Raw genomic sequence first — 19395 nt, 5'->3', positions numbered from 1 at the left:
TGTGGATTCATTGACTGCGAGGTATGAGCAGCACACATTTAATCTTCTATGACATAAAAGGTCATCTTTTAGCTACCGCTAGATGGCAGCCTTACAATATACAGTATGCACACACAAACGTTTGGGCTTGCTCTCCACCTCCATCCATCCATTCACTCTTCTTCTTTTCTGTTTTTTTTTTAATACTTGGCAAAAAAAAAATCTTAACTAGATGAGTGATGCGGTCGTTTTACAAGAGTTTTTATCTTTTTGTAGGCTTTCCTCTTAAATTGTGAGTACAACAAATGACAGCATCAGCCGTAACCAAAATGTGTCCCGGTCACTCCCGCTTGTCTTTTTTTCCATTTGGGCTGAGCTCCAATAAAACTATTAGCAAGTATGGGAATCCCTCTTCCTTAAGCTGGAGGGCAGACGGCCAAGTTTATTTTCTCCCAGGTGGTCCCTCAAAGGGTTCTGTCGAGATGGGTCGAGGGTGTGCTGCCAGCCAGCGCTGATGTATTAGGTGAGGGCCCTTCAAGTGACACGATCGCCGCGTCTCTTTTAGCGCCATCTTGTCGAGCCGAGCCGAGCCGAGCCGAGCGCAAACGTAGTGACGGCCAAACACTTTTATAGGATTGTTTGGGTGCGCTTTCTTTTCCTATAAGATTTAAAGTGCGTGTGTTTGCCAACAAAATTGGAACGTGGGGGGGGGGGATGCTATCAGCGAGAGAGAGAGAGAGCGGCCTTTTGTCAGAATGCATAAATAACTGTCTGCGGGATGTAAACATGGCCGGTCATAACCCAGCAGAATTAAAACAAGCGCTCTGGGCAGGATTAACGCACATTTTCCCCCTTTTTCTTTTCCTTTCATTCCCACCATTAATTTCTCATTAAAGAAAAAAAAAGCCTTTAACTCATGCTTAGCTTTTTTTTCTTTCAATCTATCCAAGCCTTGCCTTTTTTCTTGTGTTCAGCGTAATCTGTGGCTGTCCAGCGTTTATTTTTGCAAAGGCAACCACATCCAGCGTTATCTTTGAGCAACAACACCGCCCGCCGCGTATCTGCTCGGCTTGGCCTATTATTCCCAAAGGGGGAAAACCGAGGTGAGGTCACAAAACACACACAAAGTGTCAAGTGATACAAATAGAGATTGTATATTTCGAGCGTCTGTACAATTTCAGAGACGTAAAAAAAAAAAAATGTTGATGCAGAGTACATATGACAAAGAGAATGCCATTTTGTCTTTGGGCCAGCAAAGACAATAAAGAGTGACGTAAAAAAAATGCAATTAAATAGTTTCTTGTTACGGGAACGAAAGGAGGAGGAGGGCACACGTGCCTTCCCTCCAAGCAGCCCTCCGTTATTCCCACTCGAAAAGTCTGCGGAGATGAGACGTGCGCATGACAGGGGGGGGGGGCGAGGTATCCAAAGTGTGTTTTGGTCAGGATGCGGTGGGGCCGCATAAGCGCGCCGAGCTCAGCATTTCCTTCAATTCGTTTTCAGGCTTGCCGGCAACCATGAAGGGCCACGTCTGTGGAGGCAAAAATCTTTTTTAACTTCAAATATGGATTGGTTGTGTTCATCTGTCCGCAATTCACATTCAGCTGAAATCAAGATCAGGACGGCTCTTAAAATCAATGCAAAAATGTTGGCCTAATGAATAAGTAAATAAAAAATAATAAAAACTAATCATAATAATTTGCCACCAGAACTCCCTTTTGTTATGAATATATAAAGGCCAATCATTTTCAGACAGTTGTGCAATTGCAAGTCGGATTTTCAATTTTTCCAAGCTAGCACTCACCAGATTGACGGGATGGACGTATCCGCTCTCGTACTTGTCGTTGGCCAGCACCTGCCGCAGGTGCGCGATGTAGCTGGACGCCAGGCGCAAAGTGTCCAACTTGGACAGTTTGGTGTCGGCCGGCACCCACGGCAGGGACGTCTTGAGCCGCGAGAAGGCCTTGGACAGCACGCGCATCCGCGCCCTCTCGCGCGCGTTGGCCGCATTCCTCTGCACCTGTTTGCCCTCCCGTTGGATTCCGTCGCCGCCGCCTTCCTCTCCTGCGCAGGACTTGCGCGACGCGGCCTTGCGAGACGCAGTCCTGCGCCGCTTGGTAGGCGGCGCGCGCGCGGCGGTGTCAACGGCCCGGCCCTCGCCGTTGGAGCTGTCCTCGGCGCTGTCGGCCGAGGTCAACTTAAGCAGGCCGTCCAGTAGCAGCTCGTCGTCCACGTCGCTTAGGGAACCCGTGGACATGGCGGGACGGACGGACGGACTGGTGGTGCTGGCGCTGGTATGCGGAGAAGGCCGGCTTCAGGACGTCAGCTCCCAGGGCTGCCTGGCTCTGCTCATGAGTGGCGGACAGCATCGCCGCTCACTTTGTTTTATCTCCGTGAGCAGCGCGAGGGCGGCGGCCTGCACGGATGGGAGGAGAGAAAAAAAAAAGAAAACGTGCACGGACCTCCCAAACGCTTCACTTTTTATTGGACGCTCACAAAAATGCGCTGGCCCGGATATCCGACGTTGTTTGGTGCTCATATTTCACCATGGGAAAAAAAATCTCATGGCACCAACACCAAAGAGAAATCATCGAAGACTCTTAGATGAGATTTTTTTAGGGGGGGGGGGCGAGCCTTCCCCCATAGTAAGTTGCATAGTGCTTGTGTTGAGAAAAGGATTCAAATCATCCGACAAAGTTGATTTTGTGTTTTTTAACAGAACGTGCACGTAAGCTGCAACTTATGTTTGTCCTCGCGGGCTTGCCATCATGAGACGTACTTAGCACGCAGTCAGTCCACTCACACATAACTTTCAGCACTTTGTGCCAGTTCGCAGGGTGGGGTGCAAGGACAAGTAGGGAGGAGGAGGGGTGGGGTCACGTCTCGAATGGCAAAGCGGCGCCTGGGTCCCCTCGGATGTAATAGATACCACGAGGTGGCCCGCAATCCCCCGTTTGGCCTTCCGCGCAAAATAACGCACGTGAAGATGAGCAAAAGGCCAAGCGGCCGAGGCGGCCGAGTCCCTCCTGGGTGGGCTCGGATTCAAATCGCCAAAGTAATAATAGAGTCCACGAGATTGATGATGCTCCTCTGAGCCGCGTGTGTCCACCAGAGAGAAGAAGGACGCAAATAGCTCGTGAAGAAAAAAACAGAAAGACCCGCACGTCCTCCTTTGTTTTCTGAAGAAACACACTTTTACGAGCGTTACTTATTTACACGCGGCGCAAAGGCTCTCTTGAGGCCAAAGAAATTGGCTTGATTGCACGCTGCAGAATTTTTCATGTAGTGACATGTGCAATCAGAGCAAAGGCACAAAAAAAGAGAACTTTTGCTTTTGAAGGAAAGCTCAAATATGCCATTGAAACAAAGGCCAAAGTATTCCCTGGCCGGCTGTGACACGAGGCGACAGGTGGAAGTCGGGAGGAGGTTCGAAGAAAGACGAAAACGGGCGAGCTGGCCCCTTATGGAAGGACGCGCTGCTAATTAGCCGCTTAGGTGTCAAAGGTCACCACCGTGGTCCCGTGTCACCGTCAAGGGACGGCTTCCAGATGTTGCTCAAACGAGTCAATGCTCACTTGCTAGCTACACATTTGCCTTTTATGGATCAATAATTTACATGTAAGGTTAAAATGTGCGAAGTGGCGTCACCTTGGTCCGTTTTGCTAGCTGCGCGTCCAACAAGAAGGCAAATATTGTTTTATTCACCAGCGGGAAAACATCCCACATGTTTTTGTCACACGGAGAACGAAATCGTAAATATCAAACCGGAAAACGAAAAAAAATCCAATTGGAGCGGGCCGTGCGAGAAATAACAACTGTAATCTGTGAGTGAGGCTGGGGGTGAGAAAAACATCATCTATCTTTGTCCGAACACTTCGGCTCTCTGTCCATTATCACCAGCGACCCCCACACACTCCCTGCAACCCCAACACACACAAACAGGTTTCTTCTCAGTTCAAGTCCGTCTTGAGGACCAAAAATCCCAACGAAAAAAATGGAGGTTGCCGAGAGTGCAACGAGCTAACGGGGAGTGACGAGGACAGGAAGTGGCGGACAATCACCGAGAGTTATGAACATGTTTATTGCGTTGGGAATATGATTATATTTCAAAAAGACAACAAGGTCCTTTGATATTTGCTGAGTGGACCCTGGAAGTCTTCTTGCTTACAGTGGGAGGGAGGCGGAGCCTATTGTTTGGAATGCGCATTTATCTGTGATGTGGGTGTCACATATGCACCAATTTTTGGATTGAATATTGTTTGAATATTTTGCACGTTTGCTATGGACTGGGCACAGAGTCCTGCTCTGTTTCACCGCCCCGGCCGGGAGTGAGCCTCCATTTTATAAACACAGCAGAGGGACACTGCTGGCTTTTCCATCTCCCATTCAAGCCTTTGGCTGTGTTTATGTGTGTGAGCCTTCTCCACTCTCCTAAATCCTTCACGGCAAACTGCCCCCCCCTCCTCGCCACCAAACTTTATCCCAGCCGCAACACGCAGAGTCAAAACAGTTGAGCGCAAACAAACATTTGCGGCCCAAACGCAAACAACACACGAGCACTTTAGACATTGCAAGTGTGTTGGCCTACCACAAAAATAAATAAAGGCAGGGGGGAAAAAATGGAGCAGAGTAATCCGATGTACCTAATATTATGACTTTCTCTTTTTTTTGGGCGGGGGTCTTTACAATAATGATGTCACCGCATCATATCTCGCGGTTGCGTTTACTGATACGGCAAATGATCTCATTTATGCTATCAACCATTCCGAATGTAGGAGTGGTCCCCGAAGGCAGCCAGCGGCGTTGTCCGGGCCATCTCGCGTGAGATGCGCCTCTGTCTGCCGCCCGTCAGCCTATCGATAGCGCCAAACGGCTGATAGGGCCGACGTGTTGACTGGGCCAGAGACGTTACCCACATGACCCGTCTCCCTCCCTCCCTTCCTCCTTCCAGGTCCCGCGGGGAGATGAGCCCACGATGGAGACCCGTCCCGGGCTACCAACTATGGCTACCGCCCTCCTCCTCCTCCTCCTTCTTCTACACAGGGAGGTAACTTATACAAATATTTGTACTCGCTGTATGTATGCCTAAGTGTTGCATATAGCCACAGAAATGTGTGGCCTGATGTCTGTGGCTTAGCTTGGTGTCTAAACATGCACATCAAAGCGCCATTAGTGGACAGGAGAGAACCTTTTTTTTTCCCTCACTGTTGGCATACCGTTAGCATTTTAAAACTAGGGCTGTTAAGGTCATCACGCTCGCCAAGACCTGGTCCGGGCCTAATCTGTGTTTTCACGGGCTCAGCGCTCCCGTGAGACGGCGACATGATGCCACCGGAGGCCAACAGGAGATGGCTAAGAAGTCAGATGTGAGTTGTGATAAAAAGACGCCCGGCGCGCACACACAAATCTCCGGGGAGCCCCGCAATCCTCGGAACCCCGAGCCAGTCTCACAGGCAGGAAGCAGACAAGTGCCTGTCCGTCCATGTGTGTGTGTGTGCTCATTAGTGTGCGCACGTGTTTGTTTGTATGCACGAGTGCGACCTGAGCTCCGGTCCACTTAGTCGCGGAGGACAGATGCTAAAGCATCTTGCCTTCGTGGCATAATTGCAAACAGATGTGTGCTAACTTTAGCGCTTTGTGCTAATGACTGAATTGCCTTTAAAAATCCCTGTAAAGTGAAAATATGTAGTACATACGTATATATTTTTTTAAATATAATATAAATATAATAAATATATATATAAATACATATAATACATTTATAAAAAAGTAACTATAAAATGTATAGTATATAATATGTATCGTGTATATAGTAGTATATATTGTATGTATTTTTAGGCAGTAATAGTCATAATCAAAATGATATGAATTGCAATTGTTGGAGGTAAAAAAGATCCAAAGCCAGAAAAAAAAGTGATGACACTCTTCTTCCTGCTCTTTTCACAAGACTTTGTCTATATTAGGGCGGCATGGGGGGGGGGGGGGGGGGTCGCATCGCATCCATCAGCTAAATGGCGGCGGCGGGCCTTATCTATCTTTTCCACCTCCGATGCTAATTAAAGATAATAAACGGTGCGGATCATTTCTCTGCCGCGCCAAACGGAACGTCACGTCTGTCCGCTCGACCTCGCACCCGCGCACATGTGGTCGCCCCAGGCGACGCACTCAAGGGCTCTCGGCGCAGGTGCTCGCCGTGCGGCGAAAGTTCACGCCGCGATACGTGTTTACACAAGTCGTGAATGATAACGCTTCAACGGGGACACCGAAACACCTCCGTTCATTTGTCTAGCTTATCTTTCGGAATTTTTTTTTTTGGGCTTCGCTGACATTTTTTCATTGTAGGAAATCATGTCAAGCCACTTTGTGTGTTTCCATCTTGCTCTAACCCTTTTGTAAATCTTAAGAGCAGTGCCGGAGGACCAAAGCCTCGTTTTATTGAGCGCCGAGATAAAAGCCCAAGCTCCCTCCGCTCGGCGTCCATTAGTGCTAAAACGGCACAAGAGCTGAAATGGAATCAACTCTTGTGCTTATCTTCTCTGGCCGGGCCGGGGCCCACCGAGCGTCTGTGTTGGCGCTCGGTGCCGCTCTCTATTTACGCTCCGGCATAACTCCCAGGACAGATAATGGCTGACGGGACCGTCGTAAAAACAAGCGTTTGTTTGGATCAACTAGCCTTCCTCGGCTTTGCTTCTTCCCGACCGATCCCACCGCTATCCGCTTATTATTGGGACAGGAAGTGAGAATGGCCGGTTGCTGGCGAGACCGGAATGGAGAACTGCTTTTATGTAATATTATTATCTTATGTGTATTTTTTGTCATAATAAAAGCGGAAACATTGTTGCTAAAAAGGCAACGACTCAGTAGAAAGAAATTTGCGGGCCCATAAATCGCAGCGCAATGAGACTCGGTATCTACACGCACGATACATCTAACAGGCTTTTCTTGGCCGGCTCTCCAACGACTTCCTGCTTTGGAGTCGGACAAAAGGAGAAGCTTGAGAACGGTTTTGTTCTCTTCGGCTTCTTCTCGTCTAATCTTTTGTTGTAGGCATGAGTGACTGCCACGAGTTTGACATGGTTAGGGTATTTCGTTAGCGTAATCGCTATCCCCGCCGCCCACGCCTCACTCGGTGGACAGCTAAGATGTGGTTAGCAATGAGCAAATGTTTTGATGATGAAGCCGTTTTCCGAGAATCTTTTCTCCCAAACGCCCGTGGCCCTTGGATGACTCCCCGAGGAGACCATTAATTTATATATCACTACGTGTGAGTGAGTGAGTGTGTGTGTGTGTGCGTGCGTGCGTGCGTGCGTGCATGTGTGCGCATGCGTATGTATGTTGAAAAGCACAAATCTTCCATGCAAACAACACACACACACACACACACACACACCCTTCCGTCTGTCACTCTGCACCCTCTCCCCAGCTCGCCCGACAAACACTGCACACACACACACACGCACACACACATGCACACACATGCACACACAGGCACCCCAAAACATCCTTCCTTCTATTTCATCACCTCCCCGCACCCAGTACACTCACACACATATACATTACACACACACACAAACGATTAAATCGAGAATCTAATTTAAACAAATTGACATATATATTTGTATAACTAATGTTCTTATTTTTAATTTGTATTTTTTAAGAAAGTAAATTCTTATGTATTTGTCATTATTGTTTTATTTTGCTTTTGTATTCATGTCCCTTGTTTTATTTGTTTAGACTAAAAAGAAAACACCAGTTTGAGTGTAGAGTTGAGGAGAGAGCACCCCCCCTCCCCTCCCCTCCAGAAAAGAGCAAAAGTTAGATCAACCTGATAACAAATAACTTCTTGATATGTATTAAACACCCCCCCCCCCCGCCCCCCCCAAAAGATCAAGCGATGGAATATTTCTCGCCACAAATCAAAGGTACGTAAAACTGTCGGCGATAAATTACATCAGGAAGGCGTGGCGGAAATGAGCATGACTCAACTTTGAAATAACCGATGGCTTTTAGATTTAGTCATCGCTGTGATCGATGCTGAGCAGGTGGGCTTGGAACACGAGCGCCGTGACGTAACTCGCTCCTCGCAAGATGGCCGCCAAACCGTGCACGACTGAGGCCGCCAGCGCATGCGCGCCGCTGATGGATGACGTGCTGACCCGTTATTTCTTTTTAATCGTTATTTTGTGCGGCGCGGAGCCAAGCCGGCCATCGCTCAATTCCGTTTGCCAAGCGAGTCTAAACACGGCGACGCGCTCCTCCATGTTTGTGCAGGTGTGTTAATGTTAGCGCACTAAATCCAATTTCACTAGGTGTAGTCAGGTAGGACATGTGATGATATGAATGTGATAAGAAAGGGGCGTGCGTGCGTGCGTGTGTGCGTGTGCGTGCGGACCGTGTGGTCTTGTGGTCCCACTAAGAATGGAGAAGATGTAAACAGGCTCGGTCGTTCCCACGTCTCTGTTTACACTCGGCAGATCCCAGAGCTGCACCGGCACGCTGCTGGATTAACTCACACGCCGTCCGTCTTTGTCTCACACACACACACACCCAATCTTTGAAATGACTAGTCGTGCATATTCATTCGATACCCTCCGCTCCAGGGATCCGTTCTAGTCCCGCTGGCGATGGGTGAAAATCGGCAGTATAAAGAGACTCGGCGATATCATTGAGCCCATTGATGGATGGATTGTTTATTCTCGCACGTATCTCCAAGCGACGCTGCGCACATCTGCGTGTTTACTTTCAATGCGGTATGACCTAAGGAAAAAGATCAGCGTCCTTCCCCCTCGTAAACCTTCATAATAAACATCTCGGGACATCTCAACAACGTTCTTGTGCGGATTGAATGCGAATTATGAAGATGGAGTTCTCCTCTCTGCATTCATTCATGCGAGCCAATTCTCTCAATGATAAGACAAACATTCCCACTGGCTTGTAAACAGTGTCCTCACTCTCTTCTTTGGTTTTGTAGCCTCTCCAGAACCTTTCCAGAGCAGATGTTCCTCTCCCCTCCCACCCCTTTGGAGATGGAGTTAAATCACCTCATTTTAGACGTCAAGCCCAGAGTAAACACGTAGCGGAACGCGCCAGCCACCTTGTTGTTTGTCCACGGCGTCAACGCGAGCCGGCTCAAGTGTGATACTGGAATTTGAGAAACATTTGGAAACATAATTCTCACTTGCTCTTTATTTTATTAGGATGAACAGCACTCATTCAACTACTTTATAAGAAATATACTTTGTTCACGCTCAAAAAAGGTATATGGTCTCTCTATATTGTACTTTTCTCCTAAACCTGTGGGTTTGCAACATATGTTTAATAATAGTCTACAAGTCTTATGACGTATCTGGCATGTAAATTTTTTAAGATTCATTTATAGTTTGCATTTATTGTATTTGTTTGTTGTTCTCGTGTAATCAAATCGTTACGTCGTTTGACGTCAACTCAACTGCTTCTTCTTTAAATCGAGAAAGTTCAATGCTCTTATTTCGAAGGCTAAAACCCGGAAGCCGGTTTACCTAGCTTTTATTTTTTAAACTACCGCCGGAAAATGTTTTGCTAAGTGGCGTAGTCCAATTTGTAGTATCTTTCCGCAACCTGCGCGGAGGGAAAAGAATCAGCAATCCGGTTGACGGACTCGTGGAACTCTGGGGGCTCCGCATTGACAAGCGGATGAGGTATCTAAAACAATTCAAAGGCAGCATTTCACGTGAAAACAAACATTGATTACGAAAAAAAAAAAAAAAAAGCCTCAGCGATACCCGCAGGCGGCGATGTTGCTAGCTCTAGATGCTAACAAGTTTTCATTCATACTTCACACTGCTCTGCTGATTTTATGCTCTCGTTTCTGTCCATTTTAAGTCACAACGCGGCGATGGTTCGTGTCCGAAGTGCGGTGTCGCCGTTGGTTTCCCCGCGTATACCCATCACAAGATAAATAATAGCGCATCACACACCCCTCCGAGAAAAGCCATCTTAGCCTAGCCTAGCCTCCCAGTTAGCCGAAGCATCAAGTCCGAGTTGACGTCAGGGTGCACGTTAACGTGCGAATTTCGTCCCAACTCGATTATGACTGCGTTTAACCATCAAAGCATCTGTCGTGATTCATCGGCCAGGAGGGTCGCGTGCGATAGCGGCCCGTGAGAGCCCCCACAAAGCTCAACAGCCAAGTGTGACACAGGCTTTGTTTTGGGGGAGCTGAGGAGACGAAACGCTTTGGCCAAATCAACCCGTGATGTGCACGTTCGCCGCTTTAATTCGCTGGCTGGCTTTGCGTTGAAGTTTTCTACTAAAGCGGCGACGATGCGCGCTTGTTTCCGGGCTAGCGAGCGACTGAGCACTAGGGGGAGGCAGGGAGGGAGCCAGCCAGCGAGCCAGCCAGCCGCATTGTTGATAAACATCTGCATGTCAAGGTAAGTTTAGCACTATGCAGGTTGGTGGTCATGTTAGCAGATTGTTGGCACAAGTCATTTTTAACTTTGCCTCGAAAAAAGTGTTTTTATTTTATTTCTTCCTCAATTACATTGGATAAATAATGAATGGTCCTCTTTTTCTCCCCGCAGTCTTGAACGCGCACGACGGGCGCTTTACGTCACGATGATGGCGGACGAGTGAGGAGTGAGCCCTGTGAGGTCCTCTCTGTGCAACACGCATACACACGCACACACACTTCCTCCATGGATTCCAGCAATGATGACACTCTGGATATCATCGTCACCAATGTGGTGGCAACGTTCAGGACCAGGTGCCACCTCAACCTGCGCACCATCGCCCTGGAGGGAACCAACGTCATCTATAAGCCGGAGGTGGGGGTAAGGCTTTTTGGGATTTAAAAGGGTCTTCCTCGCTTGATGTCTGTCACGTGATAATTAGGGGGTTGCGCTTTCTTGTTTGGCCGAGTTTATAATGAGAAAACCAAAAGTGAGTAAAAGCATGTGTGCCAGCGATTTTTTTATGTTATTCCAAATAAAAACCAAAACCTTGTGTGATTCAGAAAGTCCTCATGAAGCTTCGGAAGCCCAAGATAACCGCTTCCATCTGGTCCTCAGGGAAAATTATCTGCACTGGAGCAACAAGGTAGGAATGACTGCTCACATTGTCTTCATGTTTACGGGCGGCCATTTTGTTGCACAGCTTGGACCTTGGTGGCACACAATGTAATAATGCCGCCGTTTCCGCCTCTTTCAGCGAGGACGAGGCCAAGCAAGGTGCTCGCCGCTTGGCACGATGTCTGCAAAAAATTGGCTTCAAGGTGGGACGAAGCGTCACTTTGACCACAACTTCATATTGAAAATAAAGAGAACGAGGTGGTTGATGAGTGTTGAACCCTTTCCGATATGTCTTGCTAAAATGTCAGCACACAGAAAGGTTCCTCGGAAACATCTGAGCAATAGGTGAAGCATGAAAGTTGTGGATGTGACGTTTGCCACGTGTTGTGTTCAGGTGAGGTTCTCGGCCTTCAAGGTGGTGAACGTGCTGGCCGTCTGCTCCATGCCCTTTGCCATCCACCTGGTGGACTTCACCAAGAAGAACCGGCCCATTGCCAGGTAGGTGACCAGATTGTCTGCGCCTACCGTCTCAAAATGTCGGCCAAGTGCGCCCTCTAGTGGCCGGGTCCTAGCAGTAGAAGGGTGCACACATTTTCGACAAGTGGACTGTTTTGCCTCGCTAGCAACATGTTATTCCATGTGATGTTTTTATTTCATTAGCTTGTTGGTTGCCCGTAATACCGGCCAACCCTGTTTTTCTTTGCGTCAGTTATGAGCCCGAGCTCCACCCTGCCGCCACCTACAGGATCAAAACCATCAAGGCCACCATCCAGGTGTTCTCCACGGGCAGCCTCACAGTCACAGGTACCTCAGCCAAGCTCGCCACTCCAACATTGCGCAATCCTCGTCCCCGGAGGAATTCCTAAGCTGCGACTCGGGTTCTGATTTGTTGCTCTTTGTCAGGACCAAACGTGCAGAACGTGGCCACGGCGGTGGAGCAGGTGTACCCGCTCCTCTTTGAGTGCAAGAAGCCGCTCTGCAAGTAAGGCGGAGCGCTTGGGCCTCGGTCCTCTCGCCACCGAGTGCGCTTCTTGTGGACTCGCAGTCGTTTTAGAAGTAACAAAAAAAAAAAAAAAAAACGCAAAAACTGTTGCAAGTCAACCATTTTCTCCGTCCACGGAAAACTACAAAACTCTCCAAAATCCGGCTTACTCAACTCATGTACATTTTGACACTCGCTGTAAATTGTAAATATGATTTTGTAATATTGTTATTCCAGGATTGAGCCTGTGTGTGTGTGTATAGGCGAACTTTTGAGGATGTTTTAGTGCAGGTTGAGCGTAAACGTAAGCTCCGTTTCCGAGACCAGCTTTTAATGTTTGTGCTCATGCGCATCCCTAAAACCGACTGGACTTGTACCCGCATGACTCTTAATTGCAGTCGACGTCACCCGATCCGTTTATAAGCGGACCTCACGCCGGCCGTTTTTTTTCCCCCCCCACAGCTTCAAGACTTTTGTATTTTATACAAAAATAAAGTGATAAATAAAGCAGCCTACTGTGTTTGAGAGAAATTACAAGAAAATGTAAAAGCCACGAAGCGCGTCGTTTTATAATCAAAAGTTGTGATCTCGCATGCCTGTCTTTAAAATACATATTCATCCAAAATCAGATTTTTTTTAAGTACTAACAATTAAATTAAACATTAACACTGTCTACGTAAAATGAAAAGTAGTACCAAAAAAATATATATTGCGTGGAGTGAGTCGAATGTTGAACTTGTCCAGTGGTCACAGGATGTTGGGGGGCCTCTCCCTGTGTTTCGCATTTGGGACCTTCTTGCACAGGTTGATTTCAAAATGCTTCCTGGATAAATGGAGGAGAAAAACACAAGATGAGGCCCGTGACTGGTGGCACACCGGAATCAATCCGTCCGCAACTCACTTTTTTGCCAGTTCTTTAGAGATTTCCTCTAACGTGCGTCCTCGCGTGTCGGGCACGCAGAGGATGACAAAGACCAACAGGACGAAGCTCATTATCGCGTACAGGAACATCATGTTTGGGACGCCGATCTTCTCTGAAGAAAGAAGAAAAAGTACGATTGGATCAGCTGCACAAGCAACATCAGAGTGCAACCTTTGGCATTTGCCCAAGATAGTAACGCTTGACTCTCAACTAATCTCGTGAACTTTGATATTAGGCCAGTTATCGCATCTTTTCACAATTGATTGATTATTTCATCAATTACTCAAGTCAGCAATTACTCAAAAGTCTGCGCAGCAACACGCAAATGGTTCCAGATGTCACAAATGTGCTTCTAAAATGATGAATTCAGGAGGGAACACCAACGTACCTGTCATGGTGAGGAAGGTGGCAGAGATGAGCAGGTTGGCGGCCCAGTTGACGGCCGACACCACCGACACGGCTCGCCCCCGGATGCCCATGGGGAAGATCTCGCTGAGGACCACGTACACCACTGGCAAGTCAAAATACACAAGCAGCTTGTCAGGTTGTTCAGAGCCAGATTGGAATTTGTCAATCGAGGTGAGATTGGGAGCGACTCACTTGGCCCCAGGCTGGCCGAGTAGGCGGCCACAAACACCAGCAAGCTGATGAGCGAGGCCCACTTGAGCGAAGGCGATTCCTCGTCCACCGTCCTGCTTCGCAACGACCCCTCGTTGTCTTCCGTCCGCCAGACGGGGGCGCTGGTGAAAAACTCCTGGGTGCCGTTGTCGCCGGTGCGGCCGTCCCACCAGACGGCGGTGAGGTTGAGCGACGGCGGGTGGCTGACGCACAGGCTGGACAGTTGCGTGCGACCGTGCAGGGTCAGCGCGCCCAGCGTGACCAGCGATATCCCCATGGTGGCCGCGCCCACGCACAGGAAGCTCTTGGGCCCCACGCGGTCCACCAGCAGCACGGCCGGGATGGCGCCCGCCACCTTGACGGCGCCGAAGCCGGTGGACGCCAGGGTGGCGGCGGCGTCGCTGCGGAAGCCCACGCCGCGCAGCAGGGGCGAGGCGTAGGACAGGATGTTGGGCTGCCCCGTGGCCTGCTGGAGGAAGACCAGCGCCACGCCCGTCAGGAGCCGCGATCGCAGGTTGGACTTGGCGCCGAAGAGCTCGGCGAAGCTGTGCTCCGACTCCTCCTTCAGCCCCATTTGGATATCCCGGAGTTCTCCTTCCACCTGTTCCTTGGTGCCGCGCCGCATGCGCGCCAGCACCTCTCTGGCTCGCTCCGGCTGGCCCCGGGCCAACAGGAACCTGGGGCTGGGCGGGAGGAACGCCAGGGCCCCCATCTGCAGCAGCGCCGGCGGGATGACCAGCCCGAAGGTGTAGACCCAGCCGCGAGGCGTGGCGGCAAAAGCGTAGCTGCAGCCGAAGCCCAGCAGGACGCCCAGCACCAGCATCAGCTCGTACAGCGTCACCAGCAGGCCGCGGCGCTCCCTCGGCGAGATCTCGGCGATGTACAGGCACGCCGCCGTGCCCGACAGCGCCGTGCCCATGCCCACCACCGCCCGGCCCGAGGCCAAGGCCGCCAGCGAGGAGGCGGCCATGAGCAGCGCCGTGCCGCCCACCACCAGGCCGGCGCTCAGCAGCAGCGAGCGGCGCCGGCCGTAGCGGTCCAGGACGGGGCCGCCGGCCAGGCAGATGAGCAGAGCGCCCAGCAGATGCGAGCTGACCAGCAGCTCCTGCTGGCGGCACGACAGCGACAGGACGACGCGCAGCTGCAGCAGCACGCCCGACGTCAGGCCCATCTCGTAGCCCAGCATCAAGCCGCTCAGCGAGGCCGCCACGGCCGCCGCCACCGCCAGCCAGCTGCAGCCTGCACAAAAGGAAACCTCAGGAAATCAGGCCACAATCAGCAGGCACCTCACTTAGCCAGATGTGATGGTTAGATTTTAGTGCTTAACAGGCACAGGCACAGGCACAGGTTCAGCTGTTGTCCATGCATGTCTGTATTTGTGCTTTTTGTAGCGTAGAAAGCGAGTCAGCAATGTAAACAAGTGAGCTTGTCTTGATTTTACTGTGGCTCCAACTGTACTGGAATGCATGACTTATATAAGTTTTTTTTTTTAATTCATGTCAAGATGTGTCTGCTTTGTTCATGCAAGCCAGGCAGTAAACATACTTTTTGGAACTAATTCTGAATGTTCAACCTTAGACTGAAGACAAACTGGAAGCGGGGCCGGGCCGCAAACAAGAAACCAGTTTTCAAAGACTGTCAAAACGATCAAGCTGAGCATATTAATATTAGCCTGACCGCCGCCGGCTCTGCTGTCATCGCAGGACGGGTTCCCCGGGTGCTGACGGGACATCATCTTGGTCTGGCTGTCGGGGTCCATCTGTGGGCGGGCGGCGAGCAGCGGCTCTGCAACACGTTGAGGTGAGGGAAAAAAAGATGACCTACGTTCATTCAAAGCACAGCTTCTCGGGTGCCATCCATTTTGGGGCAAGTCTTGCAAGACCCACAAAATGGGACAATATTAGAAACTCCACAGATTTTTTTTCACTTTTTGTCATTGACCTTTTTTGCCCTTTTGACCACGTTAAAGTAAAAATTGTACATCTTAGTATTGACAACCATCAACTTAATTGTACTCTGAATGAGTGTTGAAAAAGTCTATCTTTGCTCACTTATTTTGGATAACTATTTATAAATTCGGAGGGGGGGCTAAAATGTGGAGGTACATGCATATAATGGACAGGAACCAAATTCATTTTTGGAAAAAAAAAAAAAATCGCGGCAACCGCACGTGACCTGGCCCATGTTTCTTTGAATGAGCCCAAAAATTGCTTTACACGAACCATGAAAAAGTAGACTGCTGACGTCACTTCGTGACGTATTCGGTCGTTGCGGCCTAACGTCCAAAAATGACGATGAAAGTGGACAGTAAGTTTATTAAAGCGTCGTAATTGGCACCTACCTGCTTGTTGGCTCTTTTAAAGTCGCGTCTGTCGCTCCATTGACTTTCTTGCACGGCTTTTTTCTCGGCTTACTCCTGGGCTAGTGCTCGTGGGCCTTCTTGTTTTGGACAAGCGAACATCGATGGCCGCGCCCATGTTGGTTTTGTGCACCAATCAAAAGTGCGAATCCATCCAGGCACCGCCTATGCTGCCTTGCTATTGGTCCAAATCTATTGCACGCTCATCTCGACTCTGCCTTCTGATAAATTGAGAGGAATGCAAATGTGTAATGTTTTGTGTTGAAACTGTGACTTTTGGAAACCATTAACGTTGTAAATGATCGTATAAATATTGTTATATGATCATTCTGACTATTATGTAATCGTGCATGTGTTGCAACAGTCCGTACTACAAATACAAACAAGGGGCCGCCGCATTTGCCTGGCCTGCTGCACTTGTTTCTAGTTGGTTTGGGGTCATGTTTTCAGAACCCAGCCATTTGATTCCCACTGCGAGCGTATTATGCAACACACGCGCACAAAACAGGACATCCTAATTTATCAGCCATAAATTCATCATGTCATATAGCTGCCTCATTGCTTATCTGACATTCTTATTGCTGGAAGCTAAGCCCACAGTCCAAAGGTCACGGCTACTTTTCTTGCGCAAGCAAGAGTGGGGTGTTTTTTTTTTTTTTCATTTGGGGGGGTGGGGGGGGATTGTGATTCCCCCCACACACACACACCACCATCCGCCGCCTCTTTGGTTGTGTTTATTTGGACTTGTTTAGTTGGACATGGAAGGTTAGCAGTTGGTGTTTGCAAAAGGAGGTAGATTGGGGTAAAACGTTTTGTACTTGAAAAAACAAAACTCGTACTTGAACAAATAAAACTAGAATTTTTTTTTCTGTTATTGAACTAAGCTGCTGAATGCTTCGTTTTTTTTATCAAAGCAGGGAAATGTAATACGTTTTTTTGGACGCTCAGACATTGGAAAAGACACCTGCGTTTTGAACTTCGTTGCCCAGTACTTACCGTAAGGCACAATAACAATACATAATCGAAAGTAATTACAATTAAACAAATATATATCTAAAACACAGAAACAGTGACACCTAGTGACCAAAATACATCACTGTTTCAAATTAAATCCATCATCAAGTGTGAATAAAACTCGAAAAAAAGATCCGAAACTGAAAAACCAGAGTTGAAACTGAAAAAAAAGAGATGTGAATCTGAAAATATAAAACATGTAACTGAAAAAAATAAGACCTCAAGTCTTGAAAAATAAATGGAAGTGAAAATTGAAAATAGTTTCGTCCTTCACGATTTTTTGACGAAAAGTTGATCGCAAATGTTTCCTTTGAAAAACTGAACCTGAAAGTGTGACTTTTGGGCGTTCATTATTTCATCACCGCGCGTCAGTACCACCATTGGCCGCTAAGGGGCGTTGTTCACCGCCACTTGCGTTGAATCTCATAAAGATGCCCTTTTATTGCAGGTAGTTTGAACCTTGACCTCCAGCTGTTATGTAACACCGGCGCCACACCTCGATGCGCTCTTTGTTCGTGCGTGTGCGTGTTGGGCAAGTTGAAAGAGACAGCGCGAAGGATTAGCGCATGGAAACATGTTATGCAATGCGTAAATATCCAAGCACGTTAACGAAGGCGCTAATCCGTGGGAGTCTGCAGAAGGTGTGGTCGGGAGCCTTCGTGTGCGTGCGTGCGTGCGTGCGTGCAGGGGTTCGCGCACGCGCGCGCCCGTGCTTATGAGTAAGCATTATTCATCCGTCAGCTGTCACAGGACAGCTTTGTGTGAGCACTTGTGGCCACTTCCTTGCCTTGACGTCACTTTTGGCAAACGTGTGCAACACATTCATGGATCCCATTTTGTAGACACTTCATTGGGCAATGATGCGTTTCAAAATACAATTAATTCAACAAAAAGAATCAACTAAGAATACATTGCGGCGGGTTTCCATTGGGATCTCGGCGAGTTGCTGCTTTTGTCTTTATTTGGCGTCCAAGTCAACATTGTGAGCTTGTTTGAGGCCAACGACACGTCTGACTCACATGACTCAAACATCTGGCGGCGCTGCCATGCTTCAGCTAAGGAAGGACCTGGCGTAAAAACACAGAGCGAGCGAGTGTGTGTGTGTGTGTTTGTATACGAGAGGCTGCAAAGTCGTAAAATGCTGACTAGCGAGTGATTTGCGTCTCCAGTGCGGCGAAGGCGCCGTCATCTTGAGCAAGCGCGCCATTCACCTTCCTTCCCGCGTATGGAAAGCAGATATGCAAAGGAGCAGCTCGCCGTCACCATGGCGCTGGTTGCCACGGCGTCGCCGCCAACGAGGTCATGCACCGATGAGCCTCCTCTAGGCCCAGGCAGACGCTAATCCACTTAGAGCTGGCCGAAGCGCACGCGGCACCTCGCTTTTGGCTGCGCGCTGTGAGGAAAATGACAAGGTTCTCGCTCGCCACAGAAGCTCATTGGACCACAACGTGACAAACAGACACACGCGCACACGCTCTGCATTTCCAAAGTGTGGTTTTCAGATGCTGACTTGGGAAAAGAAGCTGTGATGAGAAATTTGACTCGCAAGTGACCTTTATCCTTCAGTTGAAAAAAAACAATGGAGGAAGGAAGGTTGCGTGATGCCCTCGCATTGGGGTAAGCAGCTGCTGCGGGCCACAGCTCACAAGCAAACACTCACACCCCAAAAGCCACGCACGCATCCAACACAAACAATGTACAATACTTACACAAGAACTGGTTTCCTCCTTCTGATATTTGATGATGTTTTATTTGCTCAGCATTGTGCGATCCGGATGCTTTTGTTGCTCGTCTCGGAATGCGTCCGTGCTTCTTCCTCCGTCCCGAGACATGCGGCGGGTTTTCACCCCACATACCAGACTGCGTATTTTTAGAAGGCCCCACTCCGGGAGCACCTCCCCCCCTCCTCCTCTCTTCTCCTCCCCAGTAGCTCATCTTTGGAAATCCCCTGACCTGAATATTTGACCTACTGTCCATCTAGACATTACATTTGAACTCATGATGACAAGGGTGGATCAGTTGACACTAAAGTCACGTTGGTGGAACAATTTTGTATGTAGGACACACGACTTTGCCCTTGCTGCCCAAACTTAACTGGAGCAATACTGCACCCCTGCTCCCCCTCATGAAAAAAAACCCCACAGGATTAAAATGATCTTTCAGGTAACTTATTGTGTTTGTTGCTAGGTGATCTTCTGGCAAGACACGCCCACTTGGACGAGGCAACTGGGGAGATGGTCCGAATTCTCATGGTCTAACCTCCAAATGCATTCATCATGTCTTTTTATTGGTGAGTTTGAGATTTTTTGCTGCCTTCACATAAATAATTTTTCAGGATCTGAAAAATGCACTTGTCAGTAGCACAACGGCGTGTGCCTATTGTTTTGCGACTCGAATGTTAGTGTTACATCCCAAAAGATAATATGGCACTTGAGCCAGCCTGGAGTCATAAATGCATCTGGATTGGACCGGC

General features: G+C 48.8%; 3 protein-coding genes across 6 annotated transcripts; 1 reads left to right on the top strand and 2 right to left on the bottom strand.

Moving 5' to 3' along the window:
• Positions 1–1109: 1109 nt before the first annotated feature.
• On the bottom strand, positions 1110–2368 carry tcf21 (transcription factor 21). The gene is made up of 2 exons (XM_049757958.2): positions 1784–2368; positions 1110–1510 (listed from the first exon to the last, which is right to left on the bottom strand). The coding sequence occupies exons 1-2, from the start codon at positions 2234–2236 to the stop codon at positions 1421–1423; spliced, it is 543 nt and encodes a 180-aa protein (XP_049613915.1). The 5' UTR covers positions 2237–2368; the 3' UTR covers positions 1110–1420.
• Positions 2369–9503: 7135 nt separating this feature from the next.
• tbpl1 (TBP-like 1) lies at positions 9504–12519 on the top strand. Of its 3 annotated transcripts, none has more exons than XM_049757957.1 (7): positions 9504–9656; positions 10542–10784; positions 10973–11055; positions 11167–11230; positions 11422–11525; positions 11737–11831; positions 11931–12519. In XM_049757957.1, the coding sequence occupies exons 2-7, from the start codon at positions 10656–10658 to the stop codon at positions 12011–12013; spliced, it is 558 nt and encodes a 185-aa protein (XP_049613914.1). In that variant the 5' UTR covers positions 9504–9656; positions 10542–10655; the 3' UTR covers positions 12014–12519. The 3 variants fall into 3 exon arrangements, with proteins under 3 accessions (XP_049613914.1, XP_049613910.1, XP_049613913.1); XM_049757953.1 differs by having other exon boundaries at positions 10542–10790; XM_049757956.2 differs by lacking the exon at positions 9504–9656 and adding an exon at positions 9757–10391 and having other exon boundaries at positions 10542–10790.
• A 34-nt stretch (positions 12520–12553) lies between these two features.
• On the bottom strand, positions 12554–16030 carry slc2a12 (solute carrier family 2 member 12). 2 transcript variants are annotated; one of them, XM_049757951.2, is made up of 6 exons: positions 15891–16030; positions 15222–15334; positions 13532–14789; positions 13320–13442; positions 12911–13043; positions 12554–12832 (listed from the first exon to the last, which is right to left on the bottom strand). In XM_049757951.2, the coding sequence occupies exons 2-6, from the start codon at positions 15306–15308 to the stop codon at positions 12757–12759; spliced, it is 1677 nt and encodes a 558-aa protein (XP_049613908.1). In that variant the 5' UTR covers positions 15309–15334; positions 15891–16030; the 3' UTR covers positions 12554–12756. The 2 variants fall into 2 exon arrangements, with proteins under 2 accessions (XP_049613908.1, XP_049613909.1); XM_049757952.2 differs by having other exon boundaries at positions 13532–14788; positions 15227–15334.
• Between the last annotated feature and the right edge of the window lie 3365 nt (positions 16031–19395).

Source organism: Syngnathus scovelli, chromosome 20 (genome assembly GCF_024217435.2).
Source record: "Syngnathus scovelli strain Florida chromosome 20, RoL_Ssco_1.2, whole genome shotgun sequence".
Lineage (NCBI taxonomy): Eukaryota > Metazoa > Chordata > Actinopteri > Syngnathiformes > Syngnathidae > Syngnathus > Syngnathus scovelli.
This window is presented reverse-complemented; position numbering and strand designations above follow the sequence as displayed.